The sequence below is a fragment of the Lytechinus pictus genome, chromosome 18 (assembly GCF_037042905.1).
Source record: "Lytechinus pictus isolate F3 Inbred chromosome 18, Lp3.0, whole genome shotgun sequence".
Classification (NCBI taxonomy): Eukaryota; Metazoa; Echinodermata; class Echinoidea; order Temnopleuroida; family Toxopneustidae; genus Lytechinus; species Lytechinus pictus.
In genome coordinates, this window is record NC_087262.1 from 1,165,764 (window position 1) to 1,187,589 (window position 21,826).

Below are 21,826 nucleotides of genomic sequence, written 5' to 3' on the forward strand. Positions count from 1 at the left end.
CTATTATGGTAATTTTGCCATCCAATGGTAACTACCATGGGTACGCAGATCAACAGCCAATCAAAATCATGGATTTAATGTAAGTTACCATAATGGTAACTTTTATGCAAAAAACGGGATCCTTTCTCTGTACCATACTTCGTGAACCTCAGCTCTTTCTATTCCTTCTATGCTCCCTCTCTCATCTTGCCCCCTTCTCCTTTTCTTGATTCATTAAAGTATATTTTTAATTAATGTTACATCCCCTCAAGTGCATATCACTATTCCAATACATTACAAGATGTTTTACTGAACAAACTGCAATTTCGCATATTTCCCCCTTTTTTGTGTAGATCTAGTTCTAAAGCCTAGAATGGGCAAAAAAAAATCAAAAGTTTGTTTTTATTTTGATACCAGATTTGTAAGATAATGCACAAAATGCTCTTTTTAAAGATATTAATATTTTCAAAACAAGGTGCTTTGTCTATGAATCCAGAAATTCAAAATTTTGACCCAAAATCAAAGATAAAACTGGTTACTAGACTAAAATGTTTGCTGATACTCGAGGATGATTACTATTAAAAAAAGAAAAAGGATGATTACTATTATTAATCATTTGCTAAACCTTTGATGGGCTAATATCAACTACTACAAATATAAATGTTTTGTATTAAAGAGTGGTATATAACATTACATATAAAATCAAGAAAACACAAAATGACATAACAAAATGTGATTTTGAACTATAACAAAAGTATACTTTCAAAATATGTCGATATTTTATTCCACATTATCTATAAATCAAATATGTCTCACTTCGAAGATATTATGTCCTATGTGGTTTTGAACCTCTTACACGTTTTTACACAAAACCTTCAAACAAAACATTGCACTTGTTCATTACGAGGTTACTATATTCAATATTCATTTTTTGTTTTGTTTACTTCAATACAAGATGAATTGTAAGAAATTATATGGCAAGCTTAAACTACAGCTAACTTTGCCATGGATATATTATTTTCATGTCCTTTTTAATTGTTCCTATTTGGGTTGTAACATAAAAATGTCACCTTTTGAAAAATGAACTCATTGCTACCACTAGATGCCTTAGATTTAATACATGATTGCACATAGGCTGGTATTCTAAAAGCAAACTTAATAATGGAGCGTTGTGGCCCAGTGGATTGGTCTCAAGACTATGAACTAGAGGGTCATCACGGGTTCCAGCCATGACTAAGGGGATCTAAGGGGGAGAGGGGTGTACAAAGGGGTAAAGCCCACAATACGTCTGCGAAAGGGGGATCAGACATTTTGAAGTTCTGAGATGAGTGGTTCTTGAAAGAGGGAACACACGCATGTGCGTATCCTAAACAACACTGAGGCTGTTACACGCTCTGTATTTCAAGGAATAAATTAGCTATCAGTCCTCCATTTTACCTCACTTCACTTCAGAATGAGGAAATTATTGCCTTTTACAAATGGCCCTCTTAACCCTAAAAGGACTGGGCTATTTGAGATCTATTGAGGACTGGGGGGGGGGGGGGCCATGATGGCCCCCCTTCTGATCTCGGCTGCCGTTCACGCGATCGTGCCGAAATTTGGCATGCACATTCCTTACCACTAAAATACAAGATAGTATAAAAAAATATTCTGAAAGTAATAATGTTATGAATAAAATATGCAAATTTATCAATGAAAAACATTATTTGTATATATTTAACATCCAATTTCACTTCAAATTTTCTTCTCTTTTTGCAGATCTTATCTTTGTAATCTAAATTAAAGGTTTCCACAAAGAAAAATTGCAAAAGCCAATTTTTTCCTTATGTATTTTTTGTTTATTGAATTTCTTATGTTTTTCCTTGTTTTTTCATCTTTGTTTTTCCCTGTTTTTTTTCAATGGAAATTATAACAGACCATTTAACAACTAAATTAAACCCTAAATTAATTAAGCAGACCGATTAGAACGAAAAATAATCACCCTTTTATGAATTTCATCTCCCATAGACTTTGTACACAAAGTATAAAAATTAGCCATTTTCGGCATGACATTGTCTTGTAAAAAGTCACGTGACGTCACAATGCTATACCCGTATGTCGCGAATTTGGTCTCAAAAGTTGCGCGAGACTTCAAAGAAAAAAGTTATAAAATTATGGGCCCTAACTTTTTGCATTTCTGAAATATTGCGCGAAGCGTCGAGGGGGAGCCATCATGCTCCCCCCAGTCCTTTAGGGTTAAGTGCCAAAAGTACGAGCTTCTATTAGCACCATTTTGTGATTCACAAAAAATAATGTTATTTTGGTTTCTGTTTGCGTTGCCTTTGTTCACCAAGCTGCCCAAGTTTAGTGCCTAGTTTCTTTTGAAGATTAGCCCTATGTGCAGGGTCAACCTTTTTCTCCTTGACCCCGCTGCCGTTGGTTACGACCTTTGCCTTCAACATCTGATGCCGCACATGGTGGCGTGCTATCTCCTCGCATCCGTGTATTTCCGGTATGTGATGCTTAAAGCAATACCGTCTCGTACAGAACTCGCACATCAACCCAGTAATTGTAATCTTCTCTCGGCATCGCTTATAGTTACACTCATTATCGCGCTTCATTGCCATGGCGACAAGCGTATCAAAGTCTTCTGCAGAGGCATCCTCTAGATTCTGCTTCTGCTTCTGTTTCTGAGCTTTATTCCGATGCTTTTTATTCAACCCAGCCGAGTTCTGTCGTTTCTTCTCGGCTTGCGTCTTCTCACAGTGGATCTCATGCAGGAGCCGGTTTCCCGGTGGTAAACGCTTCCCACAAAATTTACATTTCAAAAGATTCACCGAAGCAGGCTCTGCATCACGGGTCTTAACCTCTCCCTCTTTCTCTTTGGTCTGCTCCAACTCTGACTTTTCTAGGTTACCAGCTATGGCACCGTCCTCTTCTGTTGCTTCTTCTTCGGCTTCCTCCTCCCCATCAGATAAAAGCTCCATTTTATTCTCCGTTTCAAAGTCCTCCACCAGTTCCTCAACAGACAGGTTGGAATCATCATTCCTGGTGACAAGGGCGTTTCTTTCTTCTAATGTCCTTTCAACCTGAGGTGTCTCATTCCTTTCTTTTCTAACAACGATTCGTCTCTCTTTCCCCTCACCCGTACTCAAGTGGTACAGTCCATAGCCTTCTGCAAGCTGAAAGTTAAATGAAAATGTAATACCGAGGTAGCTATGCATTGTCAATAAATTTAATACCTCAGAAAGACTAGATGGATTCTTGACTCTGTGCCTCCATCAATGCCAGATCCAGAATATGTTACATATCAAACTTTGTAACATTTTCAAATGATGACCTCTACGACCTTTGAAATTTTGACCCCAAAATCAAATCAGATCATCCTTGCCAGTTTAATATGCTGATGTTAGCCTAGTTTTAAATGAATATAATCCTTCAAAAGGATCTTAGGTTATCGTGAAAACAGGATATTTTCAGATACATAATTACTTCTGACACCTTTGAACTCATGATCCTAAAATCTAATCAGATCATCTCTCAAATTTACACAAATGGGCAAAGTTTGAAGTTAACCCCTAAAATTTTTCTTTGGTTATGACAAGAATGAGGTATTTTAATACAACCTACACAGACCTTTGACCTAGATACCCCCAAAACTAAGTTAATCAGATCACTAATGCTCCTATAAAGTGTACTTGTACCAAGTTTGAAGTTCATCCATGAACTGATTCTTTAGTTATAGTAAGAAGGAAAACTGGTTAGACAACTATAAAAAGAATAAAGTCAAAGAGGGGCCTAAGCTTTCGATCCTAGCAGAATCTTCGTCGGAGGCAAAATGACAAACATATAAAGTGGAACAACCATAATATAGACCACAAACAAGCTACAGCAACACTAGAAACAAGGAGACAAAAGGGGCATTAGTGAGTAGAGAAGACCAATCAGGTTAGTGAAGGGGATGAAAGAAAAGGAGTAGGCAGACACAAAGGGAAGTTAGTGTAAGTAAGGCCAAGAGGGATTAAGATAATGAGGCAGGCAACATCAAACAGGATCTGGAACAAAACAGTGATAGAGGGATGAATAACTAGAGAATTAGTGAGAGGTGGGTCAAACAGGTTACAAAGAAAGGCTTAATAAACTGGTGCATAAGAGTGGGGGGAAAAAAGAAGAAAAAGAATGGGGAACAACTGATAATGTGCAAAAGACATATAAGTATATATGATAAAGCATTAAACAAACTAAGAGAAGAAGGTAAGTGTAAATATGTATCTATAAGTGATATGTATATAAATATATCAAAAAAAGAAATGTATATGAAAAAAAATATATAAATATATACACATATGGTGTAACTGATATGGTAATCCGCTAGGTGTGACGGGAAAAAACATAAGACTATATAGTAGGAAAGAAAAAAAATCTGTATATGTGAAAAAGAGGAAGCAAATTGCCTAAAAAGGTAAAAGCAAATATAGAAGAGAGGGGGTGTATTATGAAGAAACCATAGTATACATGTAAATAAGCAAATGTGGTCAATCTAAAAGAGGTGAGTGGAGAAAAAACAAATATATATATATATATATATAATAATTATTATATCGCCTGAATAAGGAAGAAAAAATTGGAGCTGAGCTTGTATGAGATATGGGAGGAAAGTAGAGTAAGAAACTATAATGTAACTATTCAAAAGAGCTGAGGGGAAAAATTATATGTATATATAAATTGAAAGTGGATAGGAAAGAAAAATCAGTCGTTCCCCTCTTGGATGTTCAGGCCATGAGGTTGGGTGGTGCGAAGTCGTCTCATCCAGAGCTTCTCCCTGCTAGTACGGACTGAGTCAGGACGGGTACCTAAAGATTCGATGCCCTGTAGCATCATGTCAGTGATGGAGTGGTTGGGGAGGTTAAAATGGCGGCCAACTGGAGTGTCCAGCTTTGCTGTGTTGACGGTGGATCTGTGCCCGTAGAATCGTTTCTTGAGTGTGGTCTTGGTTTCCCCTATGTATTGTACCCTACAAACTCTGCAAGTGATGAGATATACAACATTAGTGGTAGTGCATGTGATGTTGCCCTTGATTTGGTGAGACAGGCTGGTAGAGTTGCTGGTGAAAGTATCGCCCTCGTGAAGGTGTATTTCACATATGATGCACCTGTTGCTGGTGCATTTGAAGGTGCCATGCTGTATGGGAGAAGAATGGTTAGTGAGGGAGGGCACTTCAGCACGAACAATGAGGTCCCTGAGATTCGGTGGGCGTCGGTATGCTAGAAGGGGAGTATCGGGAACGGCCTGTTGGAGACGATCAGAAGTGTGTAAAATGTGGTGGTTATCAAACAGGATTTTGCGGAGAGGGGGTAGATTGGGATGGAAGGTGGTCACAAGCGGTATTCTGTCGGTGGTCTCCTTGTCACTTTTTGGTTTGAGAACTTCAGATCTGGGGAGAGAACGAACTTTGTTAATTGCCAGTTGGACTGCCCTGGCCCCGTGGCCCCTAGCACAGAGATGTTTCTGCAGATTCCTGGCATGGAAGGAAAAATCAGGGTCCTCGGAGCAGATACGGCGAAGTCTGAGGGCTTGACTGTAAGCGATGCCGGTTTTGCAGTGACGGGGGTGGCAGCTGGATGAGTGGAGGTACTGGTGGGTATCTGTGGGTTTAGAGTATAGGGTAGTGGTGATACCATTAGACTTTTTCTGGACTGTAACATCAAGGAAGTGGGTTTCCTGTTGGGAGAAATCAGAAGTGAATTGGATGGTCCTGTGGAAGGAATTGATGTGGTCAATGAATGTATGGAGGCTGTCTTCATCCCTGGTCCAGATGAAGAAAATGTCGTCTATGTAACGCCACCAAATCCATGGGCGACAGGGGGCTGAATCTAACATCTGCTGTTCCAGCTTCGTCATGAAGAGACAGGCGAATGAAGGAGCCATCCGGGTGCCCATTGCTGTACCGAATATCTGTAGGTAGTGCTACAGATATTCGGTAGTGCTACAGATATTTTATAGTAACTATAAAAAGATATAATTATAAATATGGACTAGCTTGAAAGTATCCAAGGGAAAATGAATTCAGGCACACATTGGTCAGTAACTGTAACTTTAGTTAATGTGTGACAGAATGAGATGACACCAGTCATTTCAAAGGTATGGGTTTGTATCCCACCGCTGCCACCATAAGTGGAACTTACAGATGATTTGGAAATGGAAAGCCATTTGTCATGGCACAATTAAGCATTAAATTATACTGGCTTAAAAAAATGATCATTTTCAGCAAAAAAACCCTTCACAATTCATTGCCCCATCCATCTTTTGGCCTGAAGCCTGAGAATCTTGCAGCAATCCTGTGACATTCTGTCAGGATAATAACATGGATGTCTGATCATTGCATTAAATTTGTCATCATTCATAACACAGTGATTTGGAGTCTGTTTTTATATTTGGATGGGAGAGTTGCAAACCACTGACCGCAGATAAAAGTGTGTACCTTGTGTTTCTTCTAGCACGGGTGTGAGTCTGGGGATTGGAAGATAGTCAAAGTCATGATTTTCAAGAATTGTGACATTTTTTAAATTGACCGAGTAGCATCTTACCTCATGGACAAGATATCTCTGGTGGGAATTGAGCGAAGGAGGAAACTCAAGAAGCCTCTCCTCTGGTTCTTTCTTGAACTCTAACAATCTTCTCTTGGTTTCATTCAGGAAGGTAGCATCTTCCTTACTCCTGAAAATCACAAAATTAGGAAATAAAACAGAATTAAAATTGCATGCATTGAGTCTTCACTATTATTTTGCTAAGCACCCTGTTTCACACAACTTGGCATTTGATCAAAGGGTGATATTTACAAAGGATAACTTTCGGTCATCATACATGTATGTAATCAAGTATACAAATCAACAGTACAATCAATTAGAAAAATAGTCTCTTTAAAATAGGATCCCATTTGAAAAATCATGACAAGCTCCCCCGCCCCATAAGCAACCCCATTCGATAGGTCTACATGTCCTTTCATAGCAAAACTGAAACAAATAATTCCATTTGTAATATCATCAATAATCTTTCACAAAGTCACCTTTGCACAGGGTCAGTGGGTGAACTATGACCTTTAACCTCTGGCTTCTTAAGTTGACCTTTCCTCTGTCCCTTAGGTACTGTTCCCGATGCCTTGGTACTCTTGTGGGTGCTACTAGTAGTCTTTGATTTGAAGACTAGGTGATCTGGTCTTGGAACGTCAGAGGAAGAAGCAAGAACTACAAGAAACAAATAAAGATAAAATTCCACACATTCAAGATGAAACTAAATGTTTTACCATAGCAAATGACTGAATAAAAAAGAATTAAGGAATACAAATTCAATGTGGATGTATAGCAAGTATAATAATAAATATTTATCAAATTGAATTGTAAAATTGTCAAAGCTGCATTCATCAGCTTTTATTCGGGTTTGGCATAATATATTGTAATGCATTATTTAAAATCATGTTCACATACCACAGAATACTGCAACTTTGCCATATTTTTACTGAGGCATATAATTTCTTTAAAAAAAAGGTACACATTTTTGGTATAGAATAGGGTACTATTATATGTGAAAACCTTGATTTCAATTACCTTCATCATACTCGAAAGCCGTACGCACTTCCCCATGGTCGTTGAAGTAATCTATGAGACTCTTTAAGAATGGATGCTTTCCAACGGTCTGAGAATCACAGACGACTGCAAGATGGCGTCGCGCTCGGGTAATGGCGACGTTGATACGACGATCCTCTGTCAGGAATCCAACCTCACCTATATGTATGAAAAGGGGACAAGAAAGACATTACAGAATCTCTTACAGCAGGGACCTATTTTATGAACAATTAAAGCTATGGTAACTCTGCCATGTTGCCAGCTACCATGGCAACAGGGCTAATGACCATCAAGGTTTGCAAGGTAGTTACAATAATGTCTATTACATATAACTACTCTTAACTTAGTTGTAAGTCTTTATGAAATGGGTCACTGACCTCTTAACCCTATCTGGGCTGGGGGGGGGGGAGCCTCGGAGGCCCCCCCCTCAACGATTCGAATATTTTCACCACGCAAATTTTTTTTACTTTCAAGTCTTGCACAACTTTTGAGACCAATATTGCGTCACCCGGGTACGTAGTTCTAAAATAACGCAACATTATGTAAGTGCATGTCAGACCAAAAATTGCTCATAAATGTATCATTTTCTTTAGTTTGGCTGGTCTAAATTTATTTATTTTATAATGTTAATGATCTAAGAAGAGTCCCCATCAAATTTCATTGAAAAGAACAATGAAAAACAAAAGGTCCAAAGCAGAAAGAAATACATAATTGCAAAAATCAATATAATACATAAGAAATTGATCTGATATCGCATATTTTTTCATGTACACTTGCTAAGAACACTACAAAGAGTTTCTATACCAAAAATTAAACATTTGGAGCTTTATTTAGGGAGTTAGAGGAAAAGTATGATTTTGCATACTAATTACGCATGAATTAGGGCTGAAAATATTTATATCTTAATACATAGAGTAGAATTCACTGAGCAAAATGCCCAACATTTCATCAAAATCGGATAACAAATAATAAAGTTATTGAAGTTTAAAATTTAGCAATATTTTGTGAAAACAGTCGTCATGAATATTCATTAGGTGGGCTGATGATGTCACATCTCCACTTTCTGTTTTCTTAATGTTGTTACATAAAATCATATTTTTTTCATTATTTCATACTTGTGTGAATAATATGTCTCCCTTTAATGAAATAAGTTGCAGCAATAAATATCCAATGCACTAAATCAGTTATCAATCCAATTTTTCTAGTTCTTGGAGGAAAAAATTTGAATAATCCTAATTTCATATAATAAAATACAAAAGAACAAGTGGGGATGTGATATCATCAGCCCACTTAATGAATATTCATGACGACTGTTTTCACAAAATATTGCTAAACTTTAAAGTTCAATATCTTTGTTATTTGTTATCCGATTTTGATGAAATTATCAGCATTTTGCTCAGTGAATTCTACTCTATTTATTAAGCTATAAATACTTTCAGCCCGTACCATCCCTTTAATAGCAGTTTGCATGAAAAAAATTACTATACAATTTTGTTGATTATGTCCCAGAAAACCTGCCTGCCAATTTTCGACGCGATCACGCGGTTGAGATCTCAAGGGGGGGGGGGGCCTGGAAGCCCCCCGCCATATGAACTCCCAACATTCCCCGGCCTAGATAGGGTTAACTTTCTATAAAAAGAACTAGAATTACCACTAAAGGTGATTAATATTCCCCACATGCGAGTGAGTCTTCCAATTCTTGTGAACATTATCAATGTTTGTCTACTTACATATGTACTGTTCTACTTGCCATTTAGTCCATTTATTATTATGTCTAATTTCCAGTATAAATAGGCCATAACCATTTCATCTAATATCTACTTGGTCTAACCCAGCTTAGTCTAATTAAATGATCTGTTCATGGATCAAATTTTCATTTGACAAAGTATAAGTCCATGAAGTGGAAATTAGACCAACTGGGCTTAAGACTAAATTATTCAAAAGGAGTGTAGACTAAATAGCATTTAGACCAAATGGCCCATATTCTGAACTTTGGTTTAATTTAAACTCTGGTTTAATGTTGTGATTTAACTATGGATGGCCATCTGTGACATAAATCTCTCATATTACAAGTTCCATTCTTCAGCTTGTTTGACACCCAATTTATCATTCCTAACTGTCAGGAAATAATAACTTAAATGGTTTTCTTCACCATAAATGCACGAGGAAAGAGCAAAGTAAACATAAGAAACAAACAATGTGGACAAACTTTTTGACATTTTCAGCTTCTCATAATTTTAGCATTTAGACCATGGTCTAAGTAAAACTAGACTTCATAATACAGGCCATAGGTTTAGTTCATGAGATATTGGACTATCTGAGAAGTAGACCAAATTACAATGAGACAAAACTGATATTAGACCAAATAGGGTTTATGCCTGTGTGGGAGTGCACTATCTGAGAATACCAACTGCTTGTAGACCAAAGGGGTTTAGCCCATGTGGTATTAGACTATCTGAAAAGTAGACCAACTGATCATGTGAATATAAACCATCAGACTGACCTCTGTCATTGGATCGGACCATTGAGATGATGACTGCTTCTTTCTCACGACCCTGGAACCCATCCACAGACTTGATCTCAAGGGTAGGATACTTTGATGACAACCTCAGCCGCAGGAGGTCTACTTGCAGGTTGTAAGGCGCAATGACAGCAATCTGTGACGGGGACAAGCCGCTGGTGATGAGGTTGCTTACATGGTGACTTACAATGTCTGCTTCTCCTATAGCATTGGAAGAAACCCAATTCAATTCACATTTACTTCATTCTCGGTTAAAAATATACATATTACAAAATATAAGAAGTTATCAACAAGCAAGAGTAAAAATGCAAATGAAATGGGGAACTGCAAACATGAAGCCAAGAGGCCTTGTAAAAGTGCAGTTCTCAAAATATTGATGTAAAGAAAGGATACAATAAAATTTAAAAAAAGGTATATCAACAGAGACCAAAAGAACTAAAATGAAAATTTACAAGAAAGAAATGACTACGCATATAGACAAAGAAATAGTTAAATATTTTATTGAAGGAAATAACTGACTTGCTTTCAGTGATATCTTTAGGGGTGGAGTTCCAAATTATAGGAAAAGAGAATGTTGATGATAACGATTATGATAATGATGATGATGATGATGATGATGGTGGTTGTGGTGGTGTTTGTGGTGGTAATGATTATGATGATGATTATGATGATGATGATGATGATAATGATGATGATGATGATGATGGTGATGATAATAATAGCAGGGCCCGCTGGTAGAACAGTTTTCGAAACTGAAGTGGCTACCCTGGGTAAATATACCTATATTATTATTATTATTATTATTATTATTATGATAATGATGGTGATGATGATAATGATGATAATGATGATGATGGTGATGATAATGACGATGGTGGTGATGATGATGGTGCTGATGATGATGTTGATGATGAAAATGATGATGATGATTATGGTGATGATGGTAAATGGAGATGATGATGCTGATGATGATGCTGATGTTAATGATAATAGTGGTGATGATGATGAAAATGATGATGATGCTGGTGATGATGTGATGATGAACAGCATGCCACTTATCTGTAACATTTCTGTTACTTTCTGTTATTATAAGTTTATTAGTGATTTTTTTTTTTTACTTTTATGTATTACATTTTTCTTTCTCATTGATTATTATGTACATTTGTTGACAATTTTTTATGTGATATTGTTTTGTTATGTTTTTAATTTCTGTTGATACAGGGCCCCTTGGTCGAGCAGTTCTTGTAACTGAAAGGGCTACCCTGTTAAAATAAAACGACAAATAAAATAAATAAATAACATGCATTCAAAGGCACTGACTCCATCAATATGTCACACACTATTCATAAAAATACTGGAAAACACAGGTCTTTAGTTCAGATTTGAATGCCTCGATTTTGTTACAAAACATTGCTATTTTAGTTACAGCCTATCTTCATGTCACCGACTGTTCATTTCAAAAGCAACAAGAAGTTGGCCACATGCAAATATTTCACATATCACATGTATCCACATAAGTGAATTGTGAAAGAATATATCCCTTGAATTCCTTCAGTTACACAGATAGACATTTTTATGGAAATAATGAAACTGACATACCAGTATCAAATAAAAGAGTCCTGGAAGAGTTGTATCTAGCTGGTGCCACATTCTATTATTACAATTCAATGATTATTTTTTTTACTTTCTTTGTCCCTCCGTAGCATTTTTTTCATCTTTCTCTAGATCTACATATAATCTATATCCCTCTCTATTATGTCTCTTACTCTGTTTCTCTTCTCCCCAGTGTCTTTCTTTTCATTTTTGTTTCTGTTTGTCTCCTGTGTTTCTCTTCTCGTGTCTCTACGCTCCCATCCCATCATATTCTTTGCACTTCCCCATTTTTGCCTCTTTCTCTCTCTCTCCCTCTCATTCTATCGATATGCCACTGTCCTGGAGACTATGATCATTTTGAACATACATTCTCTGAATTTAGCCCATAAATTCAGCAAAATTTCCTCTGACAGAAATGCAAATGAATTGAAAAAAAAGATCTGAGGTTTCAACTTAATGATTAATAAAATGAACTCTCCACCTTAACTTCAATGCATTTTTTGTTCAATTGTGTAAGCAAGTTTCTATTCTAAAATATAAACCAGTCATGCATGTTCCATAAAAGGCGCAACTGTTCAAAGGAATTGTATGAAAAGATATTGAGGCATTGTTCGCTGCATGGGCATAAATAATATCATGCTGTTCAATAGGAGGGGAAGACACAAAAGTTCACTACGACCCCCCTCCCGGAAAATAAGTTCGCTGCTTGAATTCATGCCACTGGTTTTTTTGTTGCGCCCTCTACAGGGTAAAATTTGTCAAGCGGAGGTGTGACGTCTTTTCTCAATCGGCCATATTGCTTGCATGAAGTGCAAATATCATCGAAATACATAACATGGCTCGGGCACTAATTCAATTTTCACCCGTCATAATATTTTTGATTTGGTTGAAGATTTTACACAATGGCTATTGTGACGACACTACATTCAGGTTCATCGATGGGCCGCACACCGATGAAGCATGCTACACGGAAAGGATGAATGGAACATGGTCCGTGATTTTTTCTGTGGGGGGTTCTGCTCCAATACACCAATATGAGATCGGGTTAAATACCGACCCAGAGTGTCAGGGGTTCTGGAAAACTAATGGAACGGAAGTCCTCTTCTACGAGGACTCTCAGAGTGAAGAGAATTCCAGATTCCACATAACCAGGGATTACAATTCTTCAAAGAGGATTGTGAAGTACAACCTGTACGCCACGTCATTAGCTTTGGCGGACTTGACGCATCCCATGTATGCTTGTATCATTGACAAGCTAAGTCGTGATATCGTGAAGATATCTGCAAATGGGACCAACTTTAATGTGGAGAATGAATGTCCAACCAGATCGCCAAATCAGGCAACCAGATCGCCGAATCCGGCAACTCGACTACTTGTGAGTATAATATGGAAAAACATGATGTAATATATGTTTACAAGAACTATCAATTCTAATATGTAAGGATTTAATCTTATTTTTCAATATTAAGAGAGAAGCATTCATTATTTGTTCAAGCAAGAGTGTCGCTAAGGCGACTACATAATACGCCCACCTGTATCCGCAGAAAATTGAGTTATTGGTAAAGCAAGAAAAGAGGAAGGTGGCGACATCACCTTTGACCTTCTGACCTCAAAATCGATAGAAATGCTGGGATCTATGCTAGTATCATACACACCAAATTATACAAGCCTAGGTTAAGTTCAACTAAAGTTATCGTGTTAACCCTAAATCTCCCGGGGTATTTTGATTCTTGTCATTCCCGGGGGGGTGGGGGGGGGGCCATTATGGCCCCCCCCCTTAAGATCTCGGCCGCCGATCGCGCGAGCGACGCAAAAATTGGCACGCTGGTAGTGTGCGATGTAATCTACAAGGCTGTATGGTAAAATTTTCAAAAATAATGAGATTTTATTTTATATGAATTAATTATGCTAGTTTATGCATAAATCATACTTTTTGCTCTAATTCACTAAATAAAGCTCCTAGAATGCTAATTTTTGGTAAAAATATTCTTTGTAGCATTCTTAACAATCGCAATTAAAAAAAACTTCGGTTTGGAGATAAATTTCTTATGTATTTTATTGTTTTATGAATTTCTTATGTATTTCTGTGTTTTTTTACTTTTTGTTTTTTATTGTTTTTTCAATGGAAATCGTTCCAGACTTAATTATGATCATAAACAAGGCAAAATTAATTAAGTTTAATCAGTAAAAGTAGAAATAATGATACATTTATGAATTTTGGCTAAATACACAATTTGCATTGGATTTGTACATGAAATCACGTTTATGAGCAATTTTGGGTCTGACATGCACTTACATAATGTTGCGTAATGTCGTAACCGCGTACCCGGGCGTCACAAATTTGGTCTCAAAATTTGCGCGAGACTTGAAAGTAAAAAGTCACTGAGCGGCGAGGTCAAAAAATTTCGCGCAGCAGATATATCGCGAAAATTGTCGAGGGGGGCCATTATGGCCCCCCCCCCCCCCCCGGGAGAATTAGGGTTAACAAAGACTTCAGAAAGGTAAGATCAAAACATGTCACTGTGATCTTGACTTTCGACTTTTTGACCTCAAAATCAAAAGAATTTCTCTACTTTACAACCTCTCTTCTAGTAGTCATTGACTTAGTTGAAATAGCTTATAATCGAATTCTCCATTTTTTTTTCTGTTCTTAATTTTAGGCAACAGAGTGGTCCTTCCTAGGTGCTGTAGTTGCTATCGTCTTCTTTATGATCCTTTAAAATGGCAATGGATTTGAAGCGATATCATCCCTCCGTCATCAACTGTGGCTCACAAGAACACTGGCTTCAAGACAAGTGAGGTCCTTCGGAATTTGTCCAGGTCACCACATCTAGTTCACACTCCTCTGGAGGACTTCACCTTATCTCACAAGATAACTCTTCTATCTCATCTATCGCCTTCTCACTTTTAATCCTGAATCGATCTCTTCCATTTCTAATTCTCATCGAACGTCCACCATTGTCCATTCGACCAATGAAAGGCCTTTTCAGGACTAATGACATGAAAAACCAAGTGCCTCTTCTATCTTATCTGTAGCACAACGCAAACTTTCAAAGATCACTGGATGTAAGGTCCTGTCCTAATCTCACCAATTGCCATTTAACAAATAAATCTTATTTCTTGATATTAGGAACTGTCATATAATTTTTAACACCCCACAACATTTTCTGGATATCAAGTAATTTATCATGGGGGTCACAAGAATTTGATTTCTTTATATGAAGAAGAAATAGAAAAAAATGCCAAAAAAAAAAAAAAAATTTGTACAGCTATGGATATTATTCTTATTTAGAAGTTTTGTAGCATTACTTCATGTGCCTTTCAATATGTACCTTCATGTATACAATATGTTCTGGTCATGAGGGCAATTTCTAGTTTGAAAAGAAATTTCCCCTTTGACCTCATCTATTTTTCTAAAAACTTCTTTTAGACAACTGTGTGTTCCTACAACCTGACAGACATACACACACAGACACTGACACATACAGTTTCAAGAATGGACTCTTCCAATGGGCCAAAGAACAAATCAGGCAATAAAATGATATTGGACAGTAATATTGGACATTCAACACTGAAGTTTCAGTGTACACCTCTAATTTTCTTTGGTATGTGTTTGGTCCTTAATAGGACCAAACAAAGCCCATGTTTCGGCAAGCATGTTACTGCGGTGTCCTCACATGCCCAATATAGATACACACTGTGAAGCCTCTATGCTGTACATGATTTGCTTTCCATCATGGAAAAATTCAGAAAATATTGGACATAGAATATCATATCAGCATTTTTTCAACATTTTAACCCCAAACAAGTACAATTACCTTACATGTATCTCGTATGTATCTTTTTAGCTAGTAGAAACATGTACATAGCTTATTGTAGATCATGTTATGATGGCATTAGCAACTAAATTGCCTGTGAATCAAACTACCAGTGCCAGAGCCACAAAGAGACATTTTTTTAAACATTAAAATGGCAATTGTACATGGCACATTTATTTTCATCACTTCAGTGATTTCCTTATTGAACATTAGGTTATAGAGACTTATTAAGTTTATGTCTCATCTGCTCTTTCAGTCGATAGAATCAATATCAAGAGATACCTAGCAGGGGTGTACTGGTAGTCAAGTCCGATTCTTACGAGACACAAGGGCCCAATTTCACAAAGGCAGTTTGAAAATAAAAAGATATTGTAAATAAGCGTAATTTATACAGGAAATTTGCATAAGACGTGGGTTTAACTGATGGTTTTCAAAACCACCATAGTGAATTCGGGCCAAGGCCGCTGGACAAAACCTTCTCCCATAGACTTTGTACACGTGACCCGTGCCAAAGCTGAGGCCAAGGCCGGCAAAATGTGGCCTCAACTACATGACTGTTACCTAGCAAGGATAATATTTTGTGATACAAGGGGGGTGTTTCACAAAGATTTAAGTATGACTTAAGAGTCGCACTTAAATGCTGATGTATATGATATGCAACGTGCAGTCTTGATCAATACGTAGTAGTGCGCGTCCTCTTGGCATGATCTGTCCTATGTGGTCATGCCTTTCATAACGCAAGTTCCTAAATGCAACTATATTGTGAAACACCCCCTGGTTTATGAAGATTGCAGTCAACTCTATAATACGTATGGCTATCTAGTTATTGGATCCAGGTTAATCAGAAAATGGCTTGTCACTTTCCTATTAGTGTTGGTTTACATATGATATAACGAAGCAATAGCATTTTCTGTTTCAAATAGTTATAGAAAGGTTAGATATGAAGGTTTTCTTTTATCATGGACAGCAAAATAGAGATTAAAAAAAACATTAAAGTATTTGCAGTATTTAATGCAATACTCATATCAGCATCATTCAATTGAGTTTACCAAATACCGATGTCAACATTGTATAGATCAGAACCACATTGCATTATGGTAACTTTGCCATCCAATGGTAATGGCTTGTCTGGAATCCTTGATTCTGATTGGTTGGTGATTTCATTACCATGGATGGTAGTAACCATGGGATGGCAAAGTCGCTATAACAGTAACTTTTATGCAACAAGGCCCAGCCATGTTATTTAATGCAAGCTTCTTGCCAATTTTTGTTTTGTTTTGGCATCATTATAAAGTTGTATACAATTTCCTGGCATTGTAACCTACTTGAGGCTAGCTGATGATGGTATATTATGCATTTTCTGACAGAGCCTGAACATCAGTCTCAAATGAATTAGGCCATTGATTGTAACAAAGTATGAATATACATGTATACAGTATGTAATGCGTGTGCAACAGTTTAACCACCCAATATTTATTACATTTTGCAATCATTTTACTTCTCTTGCCAATCGTGTACTTAATATGATAAATGGAAGTTGTAATTTTTCTTTTATATTTACTTTTATTACTAATGCTCTATGTTTTAATATATTTAATATCAACTTATTATAAAAAAAAAAATGCAGCAGCCAGAACTCTAAATGTAATTATCCATTGAAAAGTTCCATTATTGAGGTATTGTTTTGTCTTGTAATATTCATGTAAGAAGCTGTTAAATTCAACATTCAAGTCAATCTAAGATACTAATTATTCATTTCAAGCATCTGAAAGCTTGCACCCACAGACTGCGTAGTTCTGCCATTCTTACATTTCCTTGAGTGTGGAATTCATTACCTACTTTTCTGAAGGTTGATATTGTACTGCTGTACTTTAACACATGTCTTGTCAAATTGAAACAACAAGTACAAACAACCTGTTAATGTTATTTTTCAATAGAGTTAATTACTATGGGATTGCTAGTCTTTAATAGGTACCTTTCCAATTCTGTGTCATGTTTTTCAGCAAGAATCCTATTATAAAGGCATTTTAGGTGAAGTCAGTTCCAGGTATTTTCTGATCTTAAAATCTGCCCTAATCTACCCCAATCTGAAAACACTAGGTATTATTGCCAATGTGAAAGCAAATTAGACATAATATCCACAAAAGAAGATACCCGCTAAATAGTAGATACTTGTCAAAATTAGAACTTTCACAGGGATTTTTCAAGGTCGCAAGTATTTTGGCAGTGTGAGACGAAATTACTGGCGGCTTTTCTGCATTTCCAATCATTTTGTCTGTGACAATGAAAGGGTGCTTGCGTGGATGCGGCTCTGCCTTTGAACAAGGTACCTGAGGCACTTGAAATTTAGGCCCTGAAATCTTCCCATTTCAGGTTTTTTTAGTCTTTACATTGTACAGCACAGATAAAGCTTTAGCATGTTTTGGTGGGGGGGGGGGGTGGGTTCAGTTACAGTGATTGTAATTTACTGACAACTTGATTTAACTGTATCAGTGACAAAGTTTTTGCTTGACATTTGTTTACATTAAATGATTTATAATACTTGTATGAGTGTGATTTCTTACTGTTCGTCACCACCTTATAACCAAATGTATTTTGTATGATTTAATTAAAATATTAAATGGCCATATGCCTATGAAATTAACCAAAATTTGTCCTGTCTCAAATTTATTTGTGTATTGCTCTTTTGAATATATCCCATCTTTTGTGGGGAATCATGCATTTCTGTTGTACAAAGCCTGGAAGGTAGTTTATGGCGTGGGAAACCGAAGTAATCACAGCGGACGATGATTTCATGAGAAAGTCTTTACATCCAGGTCAACTGTTATCATTTCATTTTATATACAGTGCGTATCATTAAAAAATTTACACCAACAAACATAGAGGGCAGCAACACTTTGCAGTATTGCTATTAGGAAGGTCCACTTCTCTCAGATTCTGTGACCATTTTCTCTCTGAGCACTTTTTAGTAGATTGTAGAGTTGATTTTTTATGTTTGTTCAGTTTAACATTTTTATAGATAATGAGAATTCATGAAAATATGTTAGATAATATGATAAAAGGGAAAAGGTATTTTCTTCAAAATTTAAGGCAAAAAATAATCATGATTATTTTAGTTTGCATATCAATAAGAATACATAGATTGATGACATTACAGTTTTTCTGCTAAATTCAAACAAGCCAACAAAAGACCCAAGAACTTGATCTTCTGGCTTCGCCATGCCAAACTTTCCCAGTCACATCAGTGTGTATACTGCACGATGCTGGCCACATTGGCAGGATATCTCAATGCGAAGTGACTAAGCTAGATATAAGACTTGAAAGATATGGACTTGGATTATTATTGTTTGTGGCAAAAGGCATTTGAAAAACAACAAATTTTCAAGATTAGAATTCTAATTTCAACTTTCAGTGTAGATTGGACTCTGAAAATATGAAATAAGTATATCTATCCATAAATCTGACCTAGATTTTTGCAATCCATGAGGCACCACACAGCGAGATCAAGACGGTCACTAAACTTGCCCAGCCAAGGCATGTCCTCGTCTAACATTAGACCAAACATCAGACAGAAAAAAACCTGGTCCTAGTATCAAGCCATGACGGGTCTTGACTTGTGAACTAGCAATTCTAAATGAGATTTACCTTCATTGCCTTTTGATACTTCATCTTCTAGCTCAAGTTCAAGTACATCACATCCAGCTGTATCAATCAGAAGCAGTGGTATACAGGTATTCTCATTCTCAACGATAGATGGCATGTCTCTGAAAAAATAAACAGGATAAATCAAACAAATATTGTTATTTCCATTTTTTTAGACTTCATCTTCCGGCTCCAGTTTGGGTACATCGTACCTAGCAGTGTCAATCAGAAGCCGCTTAAGGGAGGTATTCTCATCATTCTAAATGATATATGGCATGTCCCTGGTAATATAACCATGGAAATCAAACAAATCAAGAGCAGGTAATCTTGTACGCAACGATAGATGGCATGTCTCTGGAAAAATAAACATACAAATTAAACAAATATTTCTAATTCCATTTGAGACTCCATCATCTAGATCTAGTTCTAGCACATCACATTCAGAGTAGTGATCAACAATTGATGGCGTACATTAGCTCTGTAAAATAAACATAGACATCAAACAAAAAATGTGTATTTCCTTTTTTTTCAGAGTTCACCTTCCAGCTCTAGTTCTAGTACATCACATCAAGCAGTATCTATCAGAAGCAGTGAAAGGGAGGTAGTATTGCAATCTACGATAGATGTAGTTTTGTCATTTTTTCTTTTGTTCAACTTAATCTTCAATCTCAGAAGCAAAAACAAAGACAGGAGAGACCGATGGATAAACGACCCCAATCACCTGTGGTGGGTGAAGGCATTCTAATCCTAGGTGTTTCATAAAGAGGTTCGTAAGCGACTTTACGAATGACTGGTGATCCTTCCTTATGGGAAAAAGATAGAAACCAGATTTGCATTGGTGTTGATTTAGCTCCTAAGGAAGAATCACCAGTCATTTGTAAAGTCACGTGTAACTTACAAAGAGCTTTATGAAGGAACACCCATCTGGAACATGAGGGATTTGAACATGTCATCTACTGCTTACTAAGCAGTGACTCTACCACTAGACCATTGCTGGTCCATTGCACAATCATGACAAAATAGGAATGAACAGCTCGGCTCTGTGATTTCATTCTGACTTTTTAATTCATACGCCGCCATGGACGATAGTTGGAATCTTGCTGGGGAAATTTGAATACTAAGACATTTTGGGCTGTTTTTTTAGATATAACATGCAATCTAATTTACCGGTTGCCTGAAATCTAGGCGGACGTTGCAAATATTGTCTTTGCTTAATTACCAGTCTGAATGCTGTTAGTACGCAAAACTTGAACAATTTGTCTAATTCAGCGAGACTACAAACAGTGGCGACAGAGCAGCCACCGACCATACACTCCCGTCTTGCTTTAGTCTTTGTTTTTCCTTTCATCGTCGACTGTCAAGAGACATTTTTTGTAAGAAATATCTGCAAAAATTGTGGTCAATAAAAAGAAAGACAAGGCAAAGGTGGGGGTTGCTTCCACACCAACTGTATTCTCACTGCATTAGAAACATCACTCACATTCGGCATTACAGCAAAGATAAAGCTGCTGCCTTCACCAAGATTATTGGCTAATTAATGGGTGCAAGCCAGAAATATTGAGTTACATGATTCCAAACTTTCATAACATTATTTAAAGGACAAGTCCACCCTAACAAAAAGTTGAATTGAATAAAAAGATAAATAAAAAACAAGCATAATTAACACTGAAATTTGAATCAGAATCAGTTGTAGAATAAGAAAGTCATGACATTTAAAAGTTTCACTTACTTTTACAAACACTTACATGGTGTATATACATATCCTGGTAGGTATGCAAATGAAGGGATGGATGACATAACCTACTCACTATTTCATTTGTATTTTATTATATGATATATGAAATATACTCATTTTCTCCTCATTGTCATGTGAAATAAAGTTTTATTCTCAATGAACATGTGGAATTACCATTGTTCTAACATGTTATAGTTCAATCAAGTTGGTCCTTACAAATCTGTAAAAATTGAATTAGTGTATAATTCTAACAATAAAAAATACAAAAGAAATAGTTAGTGAGGGACATCATGGACTCTCTCATTTGCATGTCACTGAGTTGTGCATATAACTGTTCTCAAGAAAATTATGCAAAACTGTAAAATGTCATAACATTCTTATTTTACATCCGAGTTTGATGAAATTTTCAGCGATGTACGTATAAGATTTTTTTTCTATTGATTCAAATCGACAATTATCTGGGGTGGACTTGACCTTGAACTAAATACCATTCTTACTTGAGAAGGTGGTAAGCCACAGATTGATGTGATTCTAGTTTTCCATCGTACAACTGATCAGACGACCATTTCATGATGTCATCATTCATCCTGTACTGAGTGGTCAACATCCGCACTACTCTGTTGCCATGGAGACTTATGATGCGTTCCATCAGGGAGGTTGCGAGCCCATCTTCTGCAGCTCTGTTTATGGGTGGAAAATGATTTATTTTTAAGCATTACCACGATGAATTCTCAAACATCTTGAAAATGTATTTACATAAGAAATTATAAATATTAATGTTGCCAAATAAAAATCATCAAAATGAGGGGCGGCAGCCTCGCCCTTCCTCAGAAATAAATAAAATCATGCAGAATGTACAAAAATAACCAAGATATTTCAATAATAGCAGATATAATCTAAGCATAACCAGGAAATTTAGGGGATTTTTGTTTTTACA

The 21,826-nt window shown here is 36.6% G+C and overlaps 1 protein-coding gene across 3 annotated transcripts in view; it reads right to left on the minus strand.

Moving 5' to 3' along the window:
- Window positions 1-736: 736 nt before the first annotated feature.
- LOC135157447 (DNA-binding protein SMUBP-2-like) overlaps window positions 737-21,826 on the minus strand; it is a 32,692-nt gene continuing 11,602 nt past the window's right edge. For all 3 annotated transcript variants that reach the window (XM_064112756.1, XM_064112758.1, XM_064112757.1), the window contains exons 10-16: window positions 21,387-21,569; window positions 19,158-19,276; window positions 10,084-10,302; window positions 7,563-7,739; window positions 7,025-7,202; window positions 6,546-6,675; window positions 737-3,140 (exon numbers count right to left, since the gene is read on the minus strand). In XM_064112756.1, coding sequence (XP_063968826.1) covers window positions 2,274-3,140; window positions 6,546-6,675; window positions 7,025-7,202; window positions 7,563-7,739; window positions 10,084-10,302; window positions 19,158-19,276; window positions 21,387-21,569 — 1,873 coding nt within the window. In that variant the 3' untranslated portion in view covers window positions 737-2,273. The remainder of the gene's footprint in view (window positions 3,141-6,545; window positions 6,676-7,024; window positions 7,203-7,562; window positions 7,740-10,083; window positions 10,303-19,157; window positions 19,277-21,386; window positions 21,570-21,826) is intronic.